The sequence below is a fragment of the Patella vulgata genome, chromosome 7 (assembly GCF_932274485.2).
Source record: "Patella vulgata chromosome 7, xgPatVulg1.2, whole genome shotgun sequence".
Lineage (NCBI taxonomy): Eukaryota > Metazoa > Mollusca > Gastropoda > Patellidae > Patella > Patella vulgata.
The window spans coordinates 7,338,266-7,356,636 of record NC_065885.2 but is presented as its reverse complement, the minus strand read 5'-3'; the positions used below and the strand labels follow the sequence as shown (position 1 = coordinate 7,356,636).

General features: G+C 40.7%; 1 protein-coding gene across 1 annotated transcript; it reads left to right on the top strand.

Moving 5' to 3' along the window:
- Positions 1 to 5,165: 5,165 nt before the first annotated feature.
- On the top strand, positions 5,166 to 16,798 carry LOC126826956 (uncharacterized). The gene is made up of 6 exons (XM_050556121.2): positions 5,166 to 5,250; positions 10,839 to 10,894; positions 12,369 to 12,596; positions 13,679 to 13,889; positions 14,975 to 15,071; positions 15,921 to 16,798. The coding sequence occupies exons 2-6, from the start codon at positions 10,858 to 10,860 to the stop codon at positions 16,401 to 16,403; spliced, it is 1,056 nt and encodes a 351-aa protein (XP_050412078.1). The 5' UTR covers positions 5,166 to 5,250; positions 10,839 to 10,857; the 3' UTR covers positions 16,404 to 16,798.
- Positions 16,799 to 18,371: the final 1,573 nt, after the last annotated feature.

Sequence of the window (18,371 nt, the reverse complement as noted above, 5' to 3'; positions counted from 1 at the left end):
ATTTGTGCGTGCATACCAACGGGACCTCGACCAGCAGTACGAACAAAATATTTTGACCCGCAGTGAATATTTGCTTGGCCGACTCCTATCACAGAGAGGGTCAACATGCGGTGCGGGTTAATGAGCTCGCAATAGTATTGTTTATTCATCTGCAAATTTAGTTCTAAAACAATTTTTGAATTCATTACGAAAGAAAAACTGAACGTGTTTGAAATTTATCTGAATAAAAAATATTTCCTATTTAGAATAAATGGGTAAATAAAATAGTACGTGAAGGCGTAAAATGAGTAAAAAGTCACTAATTCTGCCAGGATCAGTTTGTGTTACTGCGCCCGATGTAAACAAAACACGTATTATCGGCGCTGTATGATGCTACGTCAGACGTAGACCTATAATGTCCGTGAACGTAAAGGTCAATCATTTTGTACAGAATTAAAAGAAGGCCTTTGCATTACCTCTGTTAAACAGATTGTGGAGGACGGGAGAGTGGGGAATTTTTGATAATTAGATGATTCTAGGGTTAATTTTAACACGGTATATTTACATATATTACGTGTTTGAAGTGATAAATGTTGTTTAATAGGACGGATCTAGTGGCTGGTATACTGTATGATGTGTGAGCTATTTACAGTTAGGTGGTACACTATACAATACGATATGTTACAGAGAGATTAATTTTATAATGTGTAAAATATATTATATATAACATGTTGATGAATATATTAAATGAGGTGTTTTAATCACGAATTTTGAGTTACACCTGTTGGTTAGAGGTCGCAGGTAATCCGAAAAACAAAACATCCAGAATAATTTGATAATTTCGGTGTACAGGTTTATATATCCATTTCAATGCAACTATTCTTTGAGATAAATATAAGTTAAAGGGCCAATCCCGATAATATATTGGAGAATAAAAATGCTAAATTTTGTGTTAAAATCTCTTAAAATCCTCTACCTAAGGGCCAAGCAACTAACTATATTTTTAAAACGTTTTCAAACAAATTTAACCCAGCAGACTTCATCTGGAAATGGAGACCTATGTCCAAAACTGTATTTTATAAACATAATGTGTAGGTGAAATTTACCTTTCGTTGTCAAGTACAGTACATGGGCCATTCACTGTATATGCCTCTAAAGGAACGGCAACGAAAATCTTAAAAGGGTTACGTGTCCGGATAAGCAGTTTTGACGTTTATGTCTAAACGACTCAATATTTCGAGCTGAAATTTTGAAACAAGGTAAATACACCTTTCCGCTATATTTGGGCACCTAAATTTCATACGTACTCGGATTTAATTTTGAGACTGTTCAAATCGGAATAGTCCCTTTAAGAGAATCTAACAAATTATCTATCTATATATTTATTCTTATTAATATGGTAGATTATAGATCATTTGAAAACTTATAAAACACGAATCTGTCCCAATATCATAAATACCCGAATTTATCTAATAGTGACATATGACCGGTATTTATGGTGGCTGTTAGCGGCCATTCAAATGAATCTAAATCGTCGCCTTGTGAAGAAGGCGACAAGTCGACAAGTCGACGAAATCAACCCGCCGACACGACAAAATGAAGGCGACAATCGTCGGGTTATTTTGTCGTGTCGGCGGGTTGATTTCGTCGACTTGTCGTGCGGCGACTTGTCAAACTCGAGCATGCGCATTTGCTGATTGGATAACTTGCACGCGCACAGATTAACTTCCGAGGCGACAAGTCGCCACACGACAAGTCGAAATAATTGTATTTCGTCGACTTGTCGGTTGTGAATAAGTCGAAGGCGACAAGTCGACAAGTCGACGAAATCAACCCTAGACAGCTGTCCTTGTCAGGGGGGTTGGATGGCTGAATGGTTAGCGTGCGCGCGCTGTATCATGAAGTCTGCCATTGAGTCGACTGGCGTGGTTTCGAATCCCCGGTTGTACGTGACAAGGAGTAGGGTCGCCTGTCCAACCTCGTTGGTTTTCTCCGGGTCCTCCGGTTTCCTCCCACTGCTAAAGACCCCTATGCGCAAGCGAATTATTGAAATAAAATTAAACCATATGTTAGTCCCAAAATGACCTAGTTTGTGTCGAGTGGATCGAACACGTGACCTCTAGGCTAACGAGCCAGTGTCTTACAACATGACCAAGGTATAGAGTTAGGATTAAGATGAATACAACGAGAGAGAGAGAGAGAGAGAGAGAGAGAGTGTGTGTGGGTGTGTGTGGGTGTGCCATCCGGGCGGTTCGTGGACTTTTTCCCCCACCTTTGACACTGAAGAAAGACAAACACCACGAAGATAATACACATAAACCAGTGCCTTCGTGGATGGGGTTTAACATCCACTCGACACAAACTAGGTCATTTCGGGACAAACACATGGTTCAATTGTGCGAAGGGGTCTTGGAGGAAACCGGAGGACCCGGAGAAAGCTCACCAGGTTGGACTGTTTGTCGTGTATTTTGTACACGGTGAACAGTCCATTTGCTGATTACAATACTTTGTCTATACCGTTGTTTTGGATTGTTCGCCTGACAAGGACAGCTGTCTAGTCCTTCGGATGAGACGAAAAATCGAGGCCCCGTGTATACATTGGAATGCACGTAAAAGATCCCTTGGCAGTTGGAATTCGATATAAGAGTAGGCGATAGTGCCGCTGCCCGGTCAAAATTTCCCTCATAGCACACTGTATGGCGTATGCCCGTCTTCATTAGCCCAGTATAGGAGCAGAACAGTAGGACGTTAAACCCCGTTTCATTTCATTTCATTTTGGATTGTTCGTACTTGGTTTTATTTTCTTTTATTGCAATGTCATGTTCTTTTCGGGATATCGCCTGAAATTCGTCCCAGAGTGATCTATTACTTTCCATATCTATAGTCATAAGTTAGTCATTTACTATTTTAATCATCATGATCCAGGAAATTATTGCGCCACTGTATTCATCATTAGTGATGCAGGACGGAGGGCCTGTCAAGGACAGCTGTCTAGTCGTTCGGATGGGACGAAAAACCGAGGTACCGTGTACATATCGCGTGCACGTAAAAGATCCCTAGACAGTTGGCATTCGATATAAGAGTAGGCGATAGTGCTGCTGCCCGGGCAAAATTTCCCTCATAGCACACTATATGGCGTATGCCCGTCTTTATTAGACCAGTTCGAAGCAGAACAGTAGGACGTTTAACCCCATTTCATTTCATTTCACATATTCATCATTATATGCTGCCTCTCAAGTAAATGAAATGGGGTTAAACGTCCGCTGTTCTCGATCTACTTGAGTAATGAAGACGGGTATACGCCATGAAAGGGGTAACTCCGCCGGGAAATCCCGATAAACTTTCTTTCTCGGTTAACACCGGGATACCGGCTAGTGCTAAATGATAAGGCCAGCTCAATTTTTCGTCCTAACCTTAACAAATAGATTTAACCCCGGGATACCAAGGGACCGACAGGTTAGCTAGCCAACGTCTTACTCACCGAGTCACCGCTGCTCTTCTCAGGTACATATTGCGCCATCGTCATCGTATAGGATATCCTCGGCGCCTTACTCTCTGAGTCACCGTTTCTCTATTCAAGTACATATTGCGCCATCTTAACAGTTTAAGTATGTCTCCCACAATGCGATAAGAGAATAATATAAAACATAGAAATATATGAATAAATATTGTTTTACGTCATCATAACTTCGTTACGTCATGGTACAGTCATTCATGTAAATATTGTTTATAACTATTTACGTCATTATAATTTACATATAGTTATAACATTTTAGCTCATAAATCCTGCCCATTGATAAGAACGGGTGATATTCCTACATTCCTTAAAGATGTTTATCGTCAATTTTATTGGTCGGACAATATCTAGATAATCCTCAAGCTTGGATTCGGACGGATTGACAAGTCGTTAGGACTTTAGATGGCACCAGCTTGCTTTGATTATTTTCAGTATAAATGGCTCGGCATAGCTTTGTAAATATAGCATGCAGGCCCGTAGATAGCGCGAGGGGGGGGGGCTAGGCTTTATGGTGCATGTTGGTTGTTGGCTTCGTACTGTGTCCAACGAGAGGCAGCTGCCCCCATTACCCCCCACCCCCCCCCCCCACCCCCCCCGCGCTAGCTACGGGCCTGGCCTTATTCTCCTTCACTGCTCGTCAGTCTGAAGGACGGATGACCTATGACCTAACAACGTTTTTGGGTGAGACAAAAAACAGAGTTCCCGTTTACACGTTATTGTGCACGGCAAAAAGCACTCGGCATTTGACATTCGTCGAATATCAGACGGCAACACCGCTGCCTAGGCCGAATTTCCCGTTACTGCATGGCGTATACTCGTCATTTTTACCAAGGTTTGTCCAAAGAAGGACGTAAAACTCCATTTCATTTATGTTTGGTAGAACGACCTCTGTATAACATTGATTTTGTTCGACGTTTTATGGGTGCCTCAGGTGGTGTGGGTGGTCTTGTGTTTTAATTTAACACGTGCGACTGAAATCATAAACTCAGTCACTGAGTCAAGTGGCGGTTTCTCCGTGTTTCTCCGAGTTCTGCTAAAGACCCCTACACGCCAGGGAATAACTGAAATAAAATTAAACCATATGTTAGTTCCGAAATGACCTAGTTTGTGTCGAGTGGACGTTAAACCCCATTCCCTGAGTACTAGGCCCTATACTAGAATCTTGTGGGAATGCAATAAAGCGGATGACCCCGAGCATCGTTAAACCTGGGAACGCGACCGAGCTACGGTGGCTAAGTGGGTAAGACGCTTGTTCACTAGCCAGGACAGCTGTCTAGTCGTTCGGATGAAACGAAAACCCGATGTCCCGTGTATACATTGGCGTGCATGTAAAAGATCCCTTGGCAGTTGGAATTAGATAGAAGAGTAGGCAATAGCGCCACTGCCCGGGCAATATTTCCCTCATAGCACTCTGCATGGCGTATGCCCGTCTTCATTTGCCCAGTATAGGAACAGAACAGTAGGACGTTAAACCCCATTTCTCTCTCTCTCTCTCTCTCATTTCGGAACGCGACTGTCCTGATTTAACGAATCGAGGAGTAGGTTAGGTGTATATTTAATGCGAGGGTGGGCATGTGACCCCTAGGTTATTTATGATGTTGACTAGTGACGTTTTATACTTATATTTATATCTATACATACTTATATATACATACACACCGGTCACGTGATATCATATACAGTCATGGATGGTAACAGACCAACTTAAGTGGATTAGTTTCTATTTTGGAAATAGTTTATAAGAAAATATTTGTGTAAGTATATTTCAATTCATCAATTCACACTTTAGAAATTATGTTTTCCTTTTTTCCTTTTTCTTGATACGAGAAATAGCTTGAATACTTTTCTAGCGGTGTCACAAACGGTAGTCTGAAATATTGGTTATAAACTACTAGGCTGATAACCTGACTACAAAATGGTTGACTATTTAAAAGTTTATATAATCCAGAATCGGGACGAATAACCGTGGTCCCGTGTACATATTGGCGTGAACGTAAAAGATCCCTTGAAAGGGGTAATTCGGGCACAATTTCGCTCACACCAAACTTTATGGAGTATGCCCGTCGTCGTTATCCCAGTCGGTACAGAATAGTGGGACGTTAAACACCTTTTTAATTCATAATATCCAAAATCAAATCATTATGTAATGTACTGTTTATTGTAATAAAAGACTATACAATAAAGTGAACTTTCGGATTTCTGTTGTTAAAATTGTATTAAAGATAGGTTATATGTATGTCTGAAATTGAATTAAGTTGCGCATCCTACTTTTCTGCACCAACCGGACTAATGAAGACAAGCATACGGTATACAGGACAATTTTACCAGGACAAAGGCATTATGGCCTTCTCCTATTTTTAATTCCAACTGATAGGGATTCAATGTTTCGTCCCATCCCAATGACTAGACATTGTTCCTTGCCAGGATCCCCGGATTAGCGAGAGAGGGAGAGAGAGAAATGGGGTTTAACGTCCACTCGGCACAAACTAAGTCATTTCGGGACTAACGTATGGTTTCAATTTAATTTCAATAATTCGCATGCGAGTAAGAGTCTCTCTCTCTCTCTCTCTCTCTCTCTCTCTGGGGTGGGGGAGGATAAGCTGCATTTCTTCCTGATTTGTTCTGTCTTTGTTTTCTTTGTTTTGTCCAGCAGTGTTCTTTTAACATCTACGAGCCACACAAAAAAATGAAATAAAACGAAATGGGTTTTTACGTCCTACTTTTCTGCTCCGGCCGGGCTAATGAAGACGGGACAAACAAATGAAATGCCCGTCTACACGTGAATTTTTCTTTCATTTGATTGTGATAGATGTTTGAGAAATGCCACCATCGTTGATGATTACATTAATACTCATAAATAACTTTATTTCTGATGGAAATGACATTACATAACACTAACAACCTGGTAGACATATATCGAGTTTAGAATTCTTTTTAAGTTGTGATGGAAATGACTTGTAAAACTACCATCCCGGAGGTAAAATATTTGCAAATTATAGTTCAACTGTTGATTTCTCATGTCCGGTTACCATATGAAATGTGGGGCAGCAACGGTGACTCAGTGTGAGAGATGTTGACTCGCTGTCCTGGAGGTCCCATGTTCGATCCCGGTCTTGGTCGAGACATCCCATTGGGATTTTTCCGACATGGTTCCCCCTTGCCAGTGGTGTGGGACAAAGCTCCTGGCAAGGACAGTGTTTAGTCGATTGAATTGGACGAAAAACCAATGCCCTCTTGTACACGTGGGCGTGCACGTTCCAGATCCATTGGCATTTAGAATTCGATGAGAAAAGTAAGTCATAGTGCCGCTATCCGGGCAAAATGTCCCACATAGCAGACTTCGTTAGCCCAGTGCGCGCGCTGTATCATAAAGTCTGTCATTGAGTCGACTGGCGTGGTTTCGAATCCCCGGTTGTACGTGACAAGGAGTAGGGTCGCCTGTCCAACCTCGTGGGTTTTCTCCGGGTCCTCCGGTTTCCTCCCATTGCTAAAGACCCCTACGCGCAAGCGAATTATTGAAATAAAATTAAACCATATGTTAATCCCGAAATGACCTAGTTTGTGTCGAGTGGACGTTAAACCCCATTTCTCTCTCTCTTGTACAAACTAAATTAAGATTATTTAAACATACTTATGGGAGATTACATAAAGAGCTGGTAGTTCTCACTATAATATGCAACATACATTATGCAAGAACTAAATCTGCCTATTACAGGTATTTCGTTAGGCCTTAAATGTTTTCTGAATTATTAATTAGACATTAATTAACTGATCCAGACCACAATCAGCTCTCGATGGCATTGGATTTCTCCGATATTAAATAGATTAGAACCGTTCAGCCATATTTTGATTTAATCTAAACATGGAGGAGCGAGACTTAGCTTCGAACAACCAGTGCGGTGGCTGAAATTATTTCACACGTCGTGTCAAACTCTCAAAAGCTAATATCTTCGCTTGCAATAGAGTAATTTGAATGAAATTTTCAAATATTCATTTTACATTATCTATTTTAGAACTAGTATAGTAAGATTGGCCAGCTCTTTATATAAATCTTACATATTGTATCTTTAACTATTCGGTCATGGGGGATCACGGTACCTAAGTGGGTAAGGCGCTGGCTCGCTAGCCTGGAGGTCGGGTGTTCGATCCCTGCATTGGCCGAGAAAGTTCATCCAGATTTTCCGGCGTGGTTTCCCCTTGTCAGTGATGCAGGACGGAGGGCCTGACAAGGACAGCTGTCTAGTCATTCGGATGAGACGAAAAACCGAGGTCCCGTGTACACATTGGCGTGCACGTAAAAGATCCCTTGGCAGTTGGAATTCGATATAAGAGTAGGCCGTAGTGCCGCTGTCCGGGCAAAATTTCCCTCATAGCACACTGTATGGCGTATGCCCGTCTTCATTAGCCCAGGTTAGGAGCAGAACAGTAGGACGTTAAACCTAAATGAAATGAAATAAAATGAAATGGGGTTTAACGTCCTACGTTACTGTTCGGCCCCTAACCTGGGCTAATGAAGACGGGATGCTTAGTGAAGGCCGGTTGGGGAGGTTTGGGAATATCCGACGGTAGATTGGACCAAAGATGAGTCCACAACGGCCGCTTTATATAAATGTGTATTTTGAGACAACTAACCCTAACCATAACCCTTTTAAGAGGGGTAAAGGGTAAATTGGATCCAAGTTCAGTCTTCGGAGCAAAACAGTAGGACGTTAAACCCCATTTCATTTCATTTCATTTCTATTCGGTCATCTTATTACTTGGGCATTATAAAGCTAGTACAGATCCGTGAACAGATTTTAGCCCAGATAGTGAAAAGAATGCTATCTCATTTACAAGGTTATGATCTTTATTGAGAGAGTCTAGCCAACTGTGGCAATGGTCGAAATTTTGTTACTCAAAATGCACAATAAATCAGCATTATATAAAAATGAGTTTCAATGAAATGAAATGGAGTTTAAGATCCTACTGTTATGCTCTGACTGCTCTAATAAAGACGGGTCTACGACATACAGTGTGCTATGAGGTAAATTATGCCCGGACAGAGGTGCTATGACCTACTCTGATATCGCATTCCGACAGGCCAAGGGATCTTGAACTTGCACGCCAATATGTATACGGGACCTCGGTTTTTCTTTCTATCCGAACGAGTGGTAGTTCTGGGTAAGATGTGCGAGCTGTGTAATTGCATAGCACTCAGATTAGACTCGGAATCACTCAGTTAGCGAGCCATCGCCTCACTTGAAATGCCACTTCGACCATGTTTAAGCAACAACTTAACAATTTAATAATTTAACGTTTAAATGGATATCCGATACTTTGTTTTATTATCTTAACTAGCAGGATACCAGGCTTCACTCGGGGGTCATAACTCCGAAACCGGAAGTGGTAGACTAGCGCCACCTGGCCTATGTTACTCCCCGGTCCGAGCTACCCCTATACCCCAAATTTCAGACTCGGGTCAGACCTAGTGTAGCCGCCAACCCCGAACAGACCGGCTTCGCTCGGGGGTCATAACTCCGAAACCGGACGTGGTAGACTAACGCCACCTGGTTTATGTTACTCCCCGGTCCGAGCTACCCCTATACCCCAAATTTCAGACTCGGGGCAGACCTAGTGTAGCCGCCAACCCCGAACAGACAGACAGACAGACAAACGACAGTCACAAATATTAGTATAGATAGATAATGGTATTTCACAATCGAGACTATATCGTCAAAACTTCAAATATTCATAACTTTGCTCAGAAAAAGGTAATTTGACTTGAAATTTTCAATACAATGTATGTTCATTTTTCAGTTGTTTTTTAAACTATAATACTATAACAAGAACGGCCATCTTCTCTTTATTTAAATCTTAAATACTGGATGTTTAAATGGTATACGCCTATCTTCAAACTGATAAGCTATTTGATGGATTGATGTAAAACTAGACTTAAACAAATAACGATATCTAGGCCTATTAATTGTAAATCTATACGCTAGCTTTTATACATAGGTATATAACTAGAGCGGTTTATTTGATATAGGTTAAAACTAAAATAAATTGGTTTAAAATGAGCAAGCTTGAAATGAAGTCAGTTAGCAGACCATGTTGTTTTGATAAAAAAAAAAACAACAACATTAAGCCCTGCCAGCATAGTTCATATAAGGGTATGTAGACCGTAACAATGCAGTCAGGAAATAGTTTCACTAGTAGCAATAAAATTAAATGGGGTTTAGGGCCCTATTGTTCTCCGACAGGGTTAATGAAGAGAGGCATACGCCAGACAGTGTGCTATGAGGCAACGGCGCTGTGGCCTACGCTTATATCGAATTCCAACTGCTAAGGAATCTTTAACGTGCATGCCAATGTATACACGGGACCTCGGTTTTTCGTCCCATCCGAACGACTAGACAGATGTCCCTGTCATTCACTAATAGAACAATATTATTTAGTTATTGGTGCCAAAAAGTGGGAGGTTAAACTCAAATCTCCCTTTGATATCTTATCTTCTGGGTAATTGCGTGAAATTACTATTTGAGGGGATGAGGGTGGGTGGTGGTGGCGGGGGATCTTGCTTAAAGTGATATATCCACGACACGTACATTCCCAAACCTTTCTCATTTATTTGATATATCTATATACATGTATACCCATGTTATTCTGGGGTGTCATTTATATACCTGTGTTATTCTGGGGTGTTATTTAAATACCCGTTTTATTCTGGGGTGTTATTTATATACCCGTGTCATTCTGGGGTGTTATTCTGGGGTGTTATTTATATACCCGTGTCATTCTGGGGTGTTATATAAATACCTGTGTTATTCTGGGGTGTTTTTTAAATACTCGTGGTATTGTGGAGTGTTATTTTAATACCCATGTTATTCTGGGGTGTTATTTATATACCTGTTTTATTCTGGGATGTTATTTATATGCCCATGTCATTCTGGAGTGTTATTTAAATACCTGTGTTATTCTGGGGTGTTTTTTAAATACTCGTGGTATTGTGGAGTGTTATTTTAATACCAATGTTATTCTGGGATGTTATTTATATGCCCATGTCATTCTGGGGTGTTATTTAAATATCCGTGTTATTCTGGAGGAGTGTTTTTTTAAATACTCTTGTTATTCTCGAGTGTTATTTAAATACCCATGTTATTCTGGGGTGTTATTTTATTAAATACCCGTGTTATTCTGGGGTGTCTTTTAAATACTCGTGGCATTGTGGAGTGTTATTTATATACCCGTGTTATTCTGGGGTGTTATTTATATACCCATGTTATTCTAAGGTGTTATTTAAATACGCATGTTATTCTAAAGTTTTATATAGAAAATAACAATAACTTCCATCTCTTTTCATCAGATGAACAGAAGATACGGTGATGTTACGATATGACGACATAGATGGCGTATTTACAAGTAAGATTCGAACTATTTCTTATTTAATAATTCTTGTTGACGTCTCAGGTAAATGACAAGTGTTAATGGATGTTCCGTATAGAAGAACTCCTACGCACACATTTTATTCACAACGACTACATACACACAGTAGCTATACACTCGCCGCGGTCAGTCAAACGCCTTGTGTGATTTTGGTCTGATTTGCATGGCTTTAGATAGATAGATAGAAATGGGGTTTGACGTCCTACTGTTCTGCTCCTATACTGGACTAATGAAGACGGGCATACGTCATACAGTGTGCTATGAGGGAAATTTTGCCCGGGCAGCGGCACTATCGCGTACTCTTATATCGAATTCCAACTGCCAGGGGATCTTTTATGTGCATTCCACTATATACACGGGACCTCGGTTTTTCGTCTCATCCGAAGGACTAGACAGCTGTCCTTGTCAGGCCCTCCGTCCTGCATCACTGACAAGGGGAAAACACGCCGAAAAATCTGGATGAACTTTCTCGGCCAATGCAGGGATCGAACACCCGACCTCCAGGCTAGCGAGCCAGTGTCTTACCCAATGGGGTTTAAAGTCCACTCAATACAAACTAGGTCATTTCGGGACTCACATATGGTTGGATTGTATTTCAATAATTCGCTTGCGCGTAGGGGTCTTTAGCAGTGGGAGGAAACCGGAGGACCGGAGAAAACCCACGAGGTTGAACAGACTCCTTGTCAAGTACAACCGGCCGGGGAATCGAAACCACGCCAGTTGACTAAATGACAGGCCTTATGGTACAGCGCGCACGCACTAACCATTCGGCCATCCAACACCCCGATTTGCTCGGAGAACCGATTAGGACGCCCAACCACCTGATCTACAGTTATGAAACAAGGACTAGCGGTAATCATCATGAATGTTTATTTATTTATCCGGCTTTATGCCCAGTCGGGACAAAACAGTAAGACGTTAAACCCCATTTCATATCATTTAAAGGAGTAAAATCGCTAATATTTGGGAGCAAGAAATGGACACAAATGGGTCGTAACGTATATAATAATGTAATATGGATGTATTTGAACTGATTTACATTCAATCGTTTCCGTTTTTACTCTTATTTCATATCAGGTATGTTGAGAAAAACATGCCAGAAGTCTCAATCGAATGGCAATCTCTAGCATCTGGTTATTCCAGCCTACACATGTGCATGCTCTCCAGATTGACATGACTTGTGGAATATGTCTAGCCTCGTTCTTCGAGTCCCTTGTTACAAATGGCACTGAGACGCATTATGGTACACGATTCGTGTACCAATGGTAAAATGTTTATTTTGTCTTAAGTATTGGATATCAGAAGCTCGCCTTGTCTCGATAAGATCATAACATCAACGTTGATTTAAATTGGCAAATAATTCGTGTTTTCAATGTCGAAGACTTTGGATGAGATTGAGTTAGAGACTCATCTACTTTAATTTATTTATTTATTTATTTATTTATTTCAGATAGCTGTATTCCCTTTGATTTACCCTGTGCTCTAGGCACATATTATATTAACCCATGTGACTGTACGTCATATTACCAATGTCATCAGAGCTACCGTCCGCCATTATTACGTCATTGTGGACCTGGTACAGCATGGGATGACACCATCATTAACTGTAATGATAAAAATTTAATCCATCAAGCAAACATATGTTCCCTTGATAAACCATGGCAACGGTGTTCTAGAAGTAAGTATCATGGCGGGAAGGTACAGCAGACATATAAGGATATAAAGATCGTCTTTTTTCAGCATTCATCGGGATTTTACGACGTGGTGCAGGGCGGGGGGCCTGACAAGGACAGCTACCCAGTCGTTCAGATGGGACGATAAACCGAGGCCATTGGCGCGCACGTAAAAGATCCCTTGGCAGCTGGAATTCGATATAAGAGTAGGCCATAGTACAGCTGCCCGGGCAAAATTTACCCCATAGCACACTATATGGCATATGCCCGTCTACATTAGCCCAGTCGGCGCAGAAGAGTAGGACGTTAAACCCCATTTCATTTCATTAGATTTGTTTCAGCATAATGTCGTCTTCTCTCGATACATTCTTCGGAACTATTTCGGGTTTTCCGTTTTTTGTGATTGGCGGGTTCGCACGGCTTATGAAGTGGAATGATTAAAATTAACCCCTGCGTACACAATTGTATGACTTTAATGACAGGCTGCTGTTCCGGACAATACCTCCTCGCTTCCTGGTCACCAGGACATGGAAAACACTTGACCCAGTTGATAAGAAACTAACTGGCTGTCCAGGTGATCCTGGCATCGATTCTGGTGTTGGCCAAGAAAGTTCCGCGTGATTTTCAAGTGGGTTGTTTCCCTTGTCAGTGATGGAGGATGGTAGGTCTGGCATGGAAAGGCGTCTCGTCATTCGGATGTTGCGAAGAAAAAAATCAAAGCCCCCGTGTACATGCATTCTGCACACAGAGCTCCATCTACTACATACTTCGAGAATAGATCTCTGTCTTGAATAGCCGCCATAATCCAAAAATTGGTATATTGATTTGTAATGCGGGTTTTCTCCGTTTCATATCTGTCATACACACAAAGAATAAATAAATCTATTCAATTCCATTAAATGGAAGCAGGAGTATACTTGGTGTTTTCGACTAAAATCGTCGATGTTAAACATAAAATGTCGGTCAACTAACTTAGTGCCTGTTCCCAGGTAGAGCTAATTGTAGACAAACAGCCTAAGTTCATTAATTTCTTATCTAGAGATGCTTACTGAAGAGGCTCAAATCTATTTACCTTTTAATTTTCCAGTTTTTAAGGAACTAACTGATGACGACATCGATAACTTACGTCATCATTGTTTGAGTGAGAATTCGACACCTAGCGGATTAACTGGAAGCGGAGATAATACGGGTGCTATAGTTGGTGGAGTTGTTGGCAGTATTATAATTATTTTATTAGTGATACTCTTGCTGTATTATCTCAGATCAAAAGGGTTCTTTATGATGGGACTTCCAAAAGGGTATGTATCTTAACGTGGAATTAATATAACCATTCCAATTTGACGATTTCACAACATCTGCTTTTTTCACTTAAATACATTAAAGTAACTGCAATTAAAATATCCATAGTACCCTTTAAACCAAATAAAAATACCCGCAGTACCCCTTTAAGCATAATACAATTCCCGCCGCAACCCTCCTTTAAACAAAATATAAATACCCGAATTTCCCATTTAAACGAAATAGAATTCCCGCATTGCCTAGTTAAACAAATCGAAACACTTGAAGTTCCCCTTTAAGTAAATGCAAATACCTGAAGCCCACCTTTAACAAAATTAAAATACCTGCAGCACACATTTAACAAAATTAAAATACCCGAATCTGTATCTTTAAATAGATAAAAATAGCGGAAGTTCCCCTTTAAGTAAATTATTATATCTGCGTTTCCTATCTCTTTAAATAAATTAAAATACTCACAACACTCCTATTTGTAAATTAAATACAGTATGACATTCACATACCATTTCCGGTTTAAAATATTAGAATTGCCGTCAATTTAATGTGGTGTTTCTCATTTCGTTATTACAAATGCCACCAATCACCGCCATTGTCCCCTTGATAACACGTGTTATCTGAGCCACCCTCCATTGGCAGAGAAAGTTCATCTGGATTTTTCGGCGTGGTTATCCTTGTTAGCGGTGCAGGACAGACGGTCTGGTAAGGGACAACGAATAGTCGTTCGGATGGAACGAAAAACTGAGATCCCATGTACACATTGGCGTGCGCGTAAAAGATCCCTTGACAGTTGGAATTTGAAATAAGAGCAGACCATCATAGTTTGGTGTATGTCTGTCTTCATTAGCCCAGTAGAAGCGGAACATTGGGAACTTAAACACCATTTCATTCTATATGGATTGGCAAAGAACCTTTATAATTTGTTATGGTCGGTTACAGTGGCGTGTGATACCCGGGGCCTAGTACTCAGAAAACTGATTTTGTGTGATGAGATAATTTAGCTCTCTCAATGACCGAATGTTAGTCAAAGTTAAGTTACTGAATAGTTTTATGAGTTAAGAATTATTACATTGATTTTATATTTTTTTAGATTAAGACGACCATCACATCCAGATTTTAAAACATCAGTCAATAATCCTGGTTATAGTGTTACAGATGAAGAGTATGCTACTATTGATGATATTATGGTTAGTAGGGGGTCTACATACTAACAAATAGTAGAGTTATCGGGGCCTTAACTAGCTCAAAACAACGAGGGTGGGCGGGGGGTGTTCTCAGGGGTGCTTGGCTTGACGGACATTGTATATCTATTTTTTTTTAACGTCGACAATTTTTTCACGGGGGGGGGGGGCGAAACTTTTTGCAGTGGGGAGGGGCAAAGCCCCCCCCCCCTTAGTTACAGGGCTGAGGGTTATGAGGTGTTTTCGACGTCGTCTTGTGCATTTCGTCTTCTTCTATATAAATAGTGGGATTCTTTCAGAACGTCAGTACTCGTGCGCATGGCATAAAACAGCTGATTAAAAACAATAGATGTGTATGTACAGTTTAAAAAATTGGGTATACAGGCTTATTGGTAAGCACAGTCGCCCGCCGGTGGTCTATCCAGCCTGGCCTTAAACACGGTAATGTACTGGCTTCTCGACTGCCACCGTCGAGCGGTAATGTACTTGTCTCTTGACCGAAATTGTCGACCAGTAATGTACTTGCCTCTCGACCGCAACCGCGATTTTCGAACGGTAAGGTACAATTCTCCCGGTTACAGGCGTATAGCGCGCCTGTGGAACTCAGCAGGAAAGTGTGCCTAATTGTTCGGATATGACGAATAATCTATGTCCACCCCTGTACTATATGTAAGTCTCCATGGAGATTTCGATACAAGGACCAATCGGCCATCAAGATTTGCCTGAAGTGATAACAAGGGCCATCAAACAATATTTTGAGATTTAGTTTTTACACGGGTGAATAATAATGGGCGAATTTAACTAAACCAGTTTTGGAAAAACCTGACAAATTCCCGTCCATTTGTTTTATTTCAGGATGATCCCAGTTACAATTCCTCTGACGAACGGAGGTCAAACATCAAACCACCCGTTCCTAAGCGACCACTAAAGACGTTATCAATCCCAGATATAATAACATCGAGCGAAACTTCCACATCCGATCAAAATGATCACAACAAACAAAACGGATTGAAACAGTCCTACTATTCGCCGTTTATTGAACGACAGGATCTGAAACACGTCCCGTCCGGTTATTCCACGCCATATCTACTGGAAGGATCTGTGGCAGCGACTGTGCCGACCCCGGAAACAACCGAGAGAGAACCAATTGGAAAAAGCCCGGTTGACCCAAGTGAACGCCCGAGACTACCCGAACCCGTAAATTTGAAATCGAAGAAGCCGTCTGTAGCAAATGAAATGTCGATCCCTGATTATGTGGATTTTGGTGAAATGGACGGAGACTATAACCTGCCAACCACGCCGGCTAGATTTTATATAGGACGAATTGAAAACAAATAAATATTTTAGAGAAGAGGGAGTAGAAAGGCAGTGGATGGACATACAGTTGAAGGGAGGTCACTCTGGCACCACTGACAATAAGAAATCACCCCGGAAAATCCTGAGGAATTATTTCCGTCAACACCTTTTAATCTTGGAAACATGAGAGAGAGAGAGAGAGAGAGAGAGAGAGAGCAATACTGCACGCAGCGACCCATCTACGTCATACTTCCCAGAATGTGACACTGCACTGATTATCCGCCATTTAAAACGCTCATGTGATCATTTTGGGGCGGGACTTATCGACTCGAGACCGCTTTGTTTAGACAACAGAGTAAAAATAACCCACGCACGTGTGTTTTATGTAAACACGGCATGTCGCGGACACTCGCGTAAAAGCGATATATACTATGTGCTCTGGGTAATATTGCAATAAATTATTTACCATTGTAAACTGTCTTTAGAGTTTCAATCTGTTTATCTTTCAAAACAAGGTTAGATACTCCTAAATTTGTTTTCGCAAATAAAACCGCCTCTGTGAAATTATGTTTCATGGGCGCTGCCATATTGAATAATTAGAGGACTATTTTGTGATTCGGCTTTGATTAGTTTGACATTTTTCATACACACAGCGGCTAAATAAACATATTTAATTTCATTCAATATGACAATAGAAGAGAAATAAATACTTTTAAAAATTTCTAAAAGCATACTCAGTGTTTTCGACTAAAATCCGTCGATGTAGGAATTTAAATGTCGGTTAATTAGATTAGGGCCTATTCTCAGCCGGAGCTAGCTGTAGATAGGCAGCCTAAGTTTGGGGTGAGAGAGAGAGAGGGTTAACGTCCACTCGACACAAACCAGGTCATTTCGGGACTAACATATGGTTCACTTTTATTTCAATAATTCTCTTGCGCGTAGGGGTCTTTAGCTGTGGAAGGAAACCGGGGGACCCAGAGAAAACCCGCGAATTTGGACAGGCGACCCTACTCCTTGTTACGTTCAACCGGGGAATCGAAACCACGCCAGTTGACTCAATGACAGACCATATGTTACAACGCACACGCGCTAACCACTCGGCCATCCAACCCCCATCTATTTGACAGTATAGGATTAAAAGAAGCGTGGTCTTTAACTCAATCCATAGTCCTCGACATTGAAAACACGAATTATTTGTTAATTTAAATCAACATTGATGTTGTTATCTTACCGTGAAAGGATAAGCTTCTGATATCCAATATTTAAGACAAAATAAAAAATATTTTCGAGTGCTAGTTGTATGAATCGACTTGATGAATGGGGCTAAACATATCCCATGTAGGACAATACTACCTGTGTAGACTGGAATAACCAGACGTCAAATACGGTCATTCAATTCAGACTATTCGCGTATTTCACCGAACATAACTGATTTGAAATAACAGTTGGGCTTCTGATATCAATTATTTAAGACAAAATAAGAAATGCTTTCGGGTACCAGTTGTATAATGCGACTTCGTGGAATAGTTTGATGAGTACTGTATGTGAAATAAATGTTGTAAATATTTTGTATAAGTGATTAAAATATTTATATAAATACTTCACTGTCGCCCAGAATTATACCATCTTCACAAAGCCAATATTTTATGGCTGAATCAGTACAATATTACATTGTTTTTACGGTTATTTCGCATTTATGTAAATATTTCACTGTCGACCCGAATTATACCATCTTCGCTAAGCCAATATTTTATGGCTGAATCAGAACAATATTACATTGTTTTTACGGTTATTTCTCTTTTTTTTAGTTACCGTAACGGTCTAATACAGTGGTTCGCAACCTTCTTTTGGCAACGGCACACCTTGGAACACATGAAAAATTAGCGGCTCACCTGGCTAAATATATATGAAAAATATCTGAATTTTGCAAAATTGATACTGTATATGGCATGTCATAGACGGCATATAACCGCAGACACAGACTAGTCATAGAAAAATAGAATTATAATT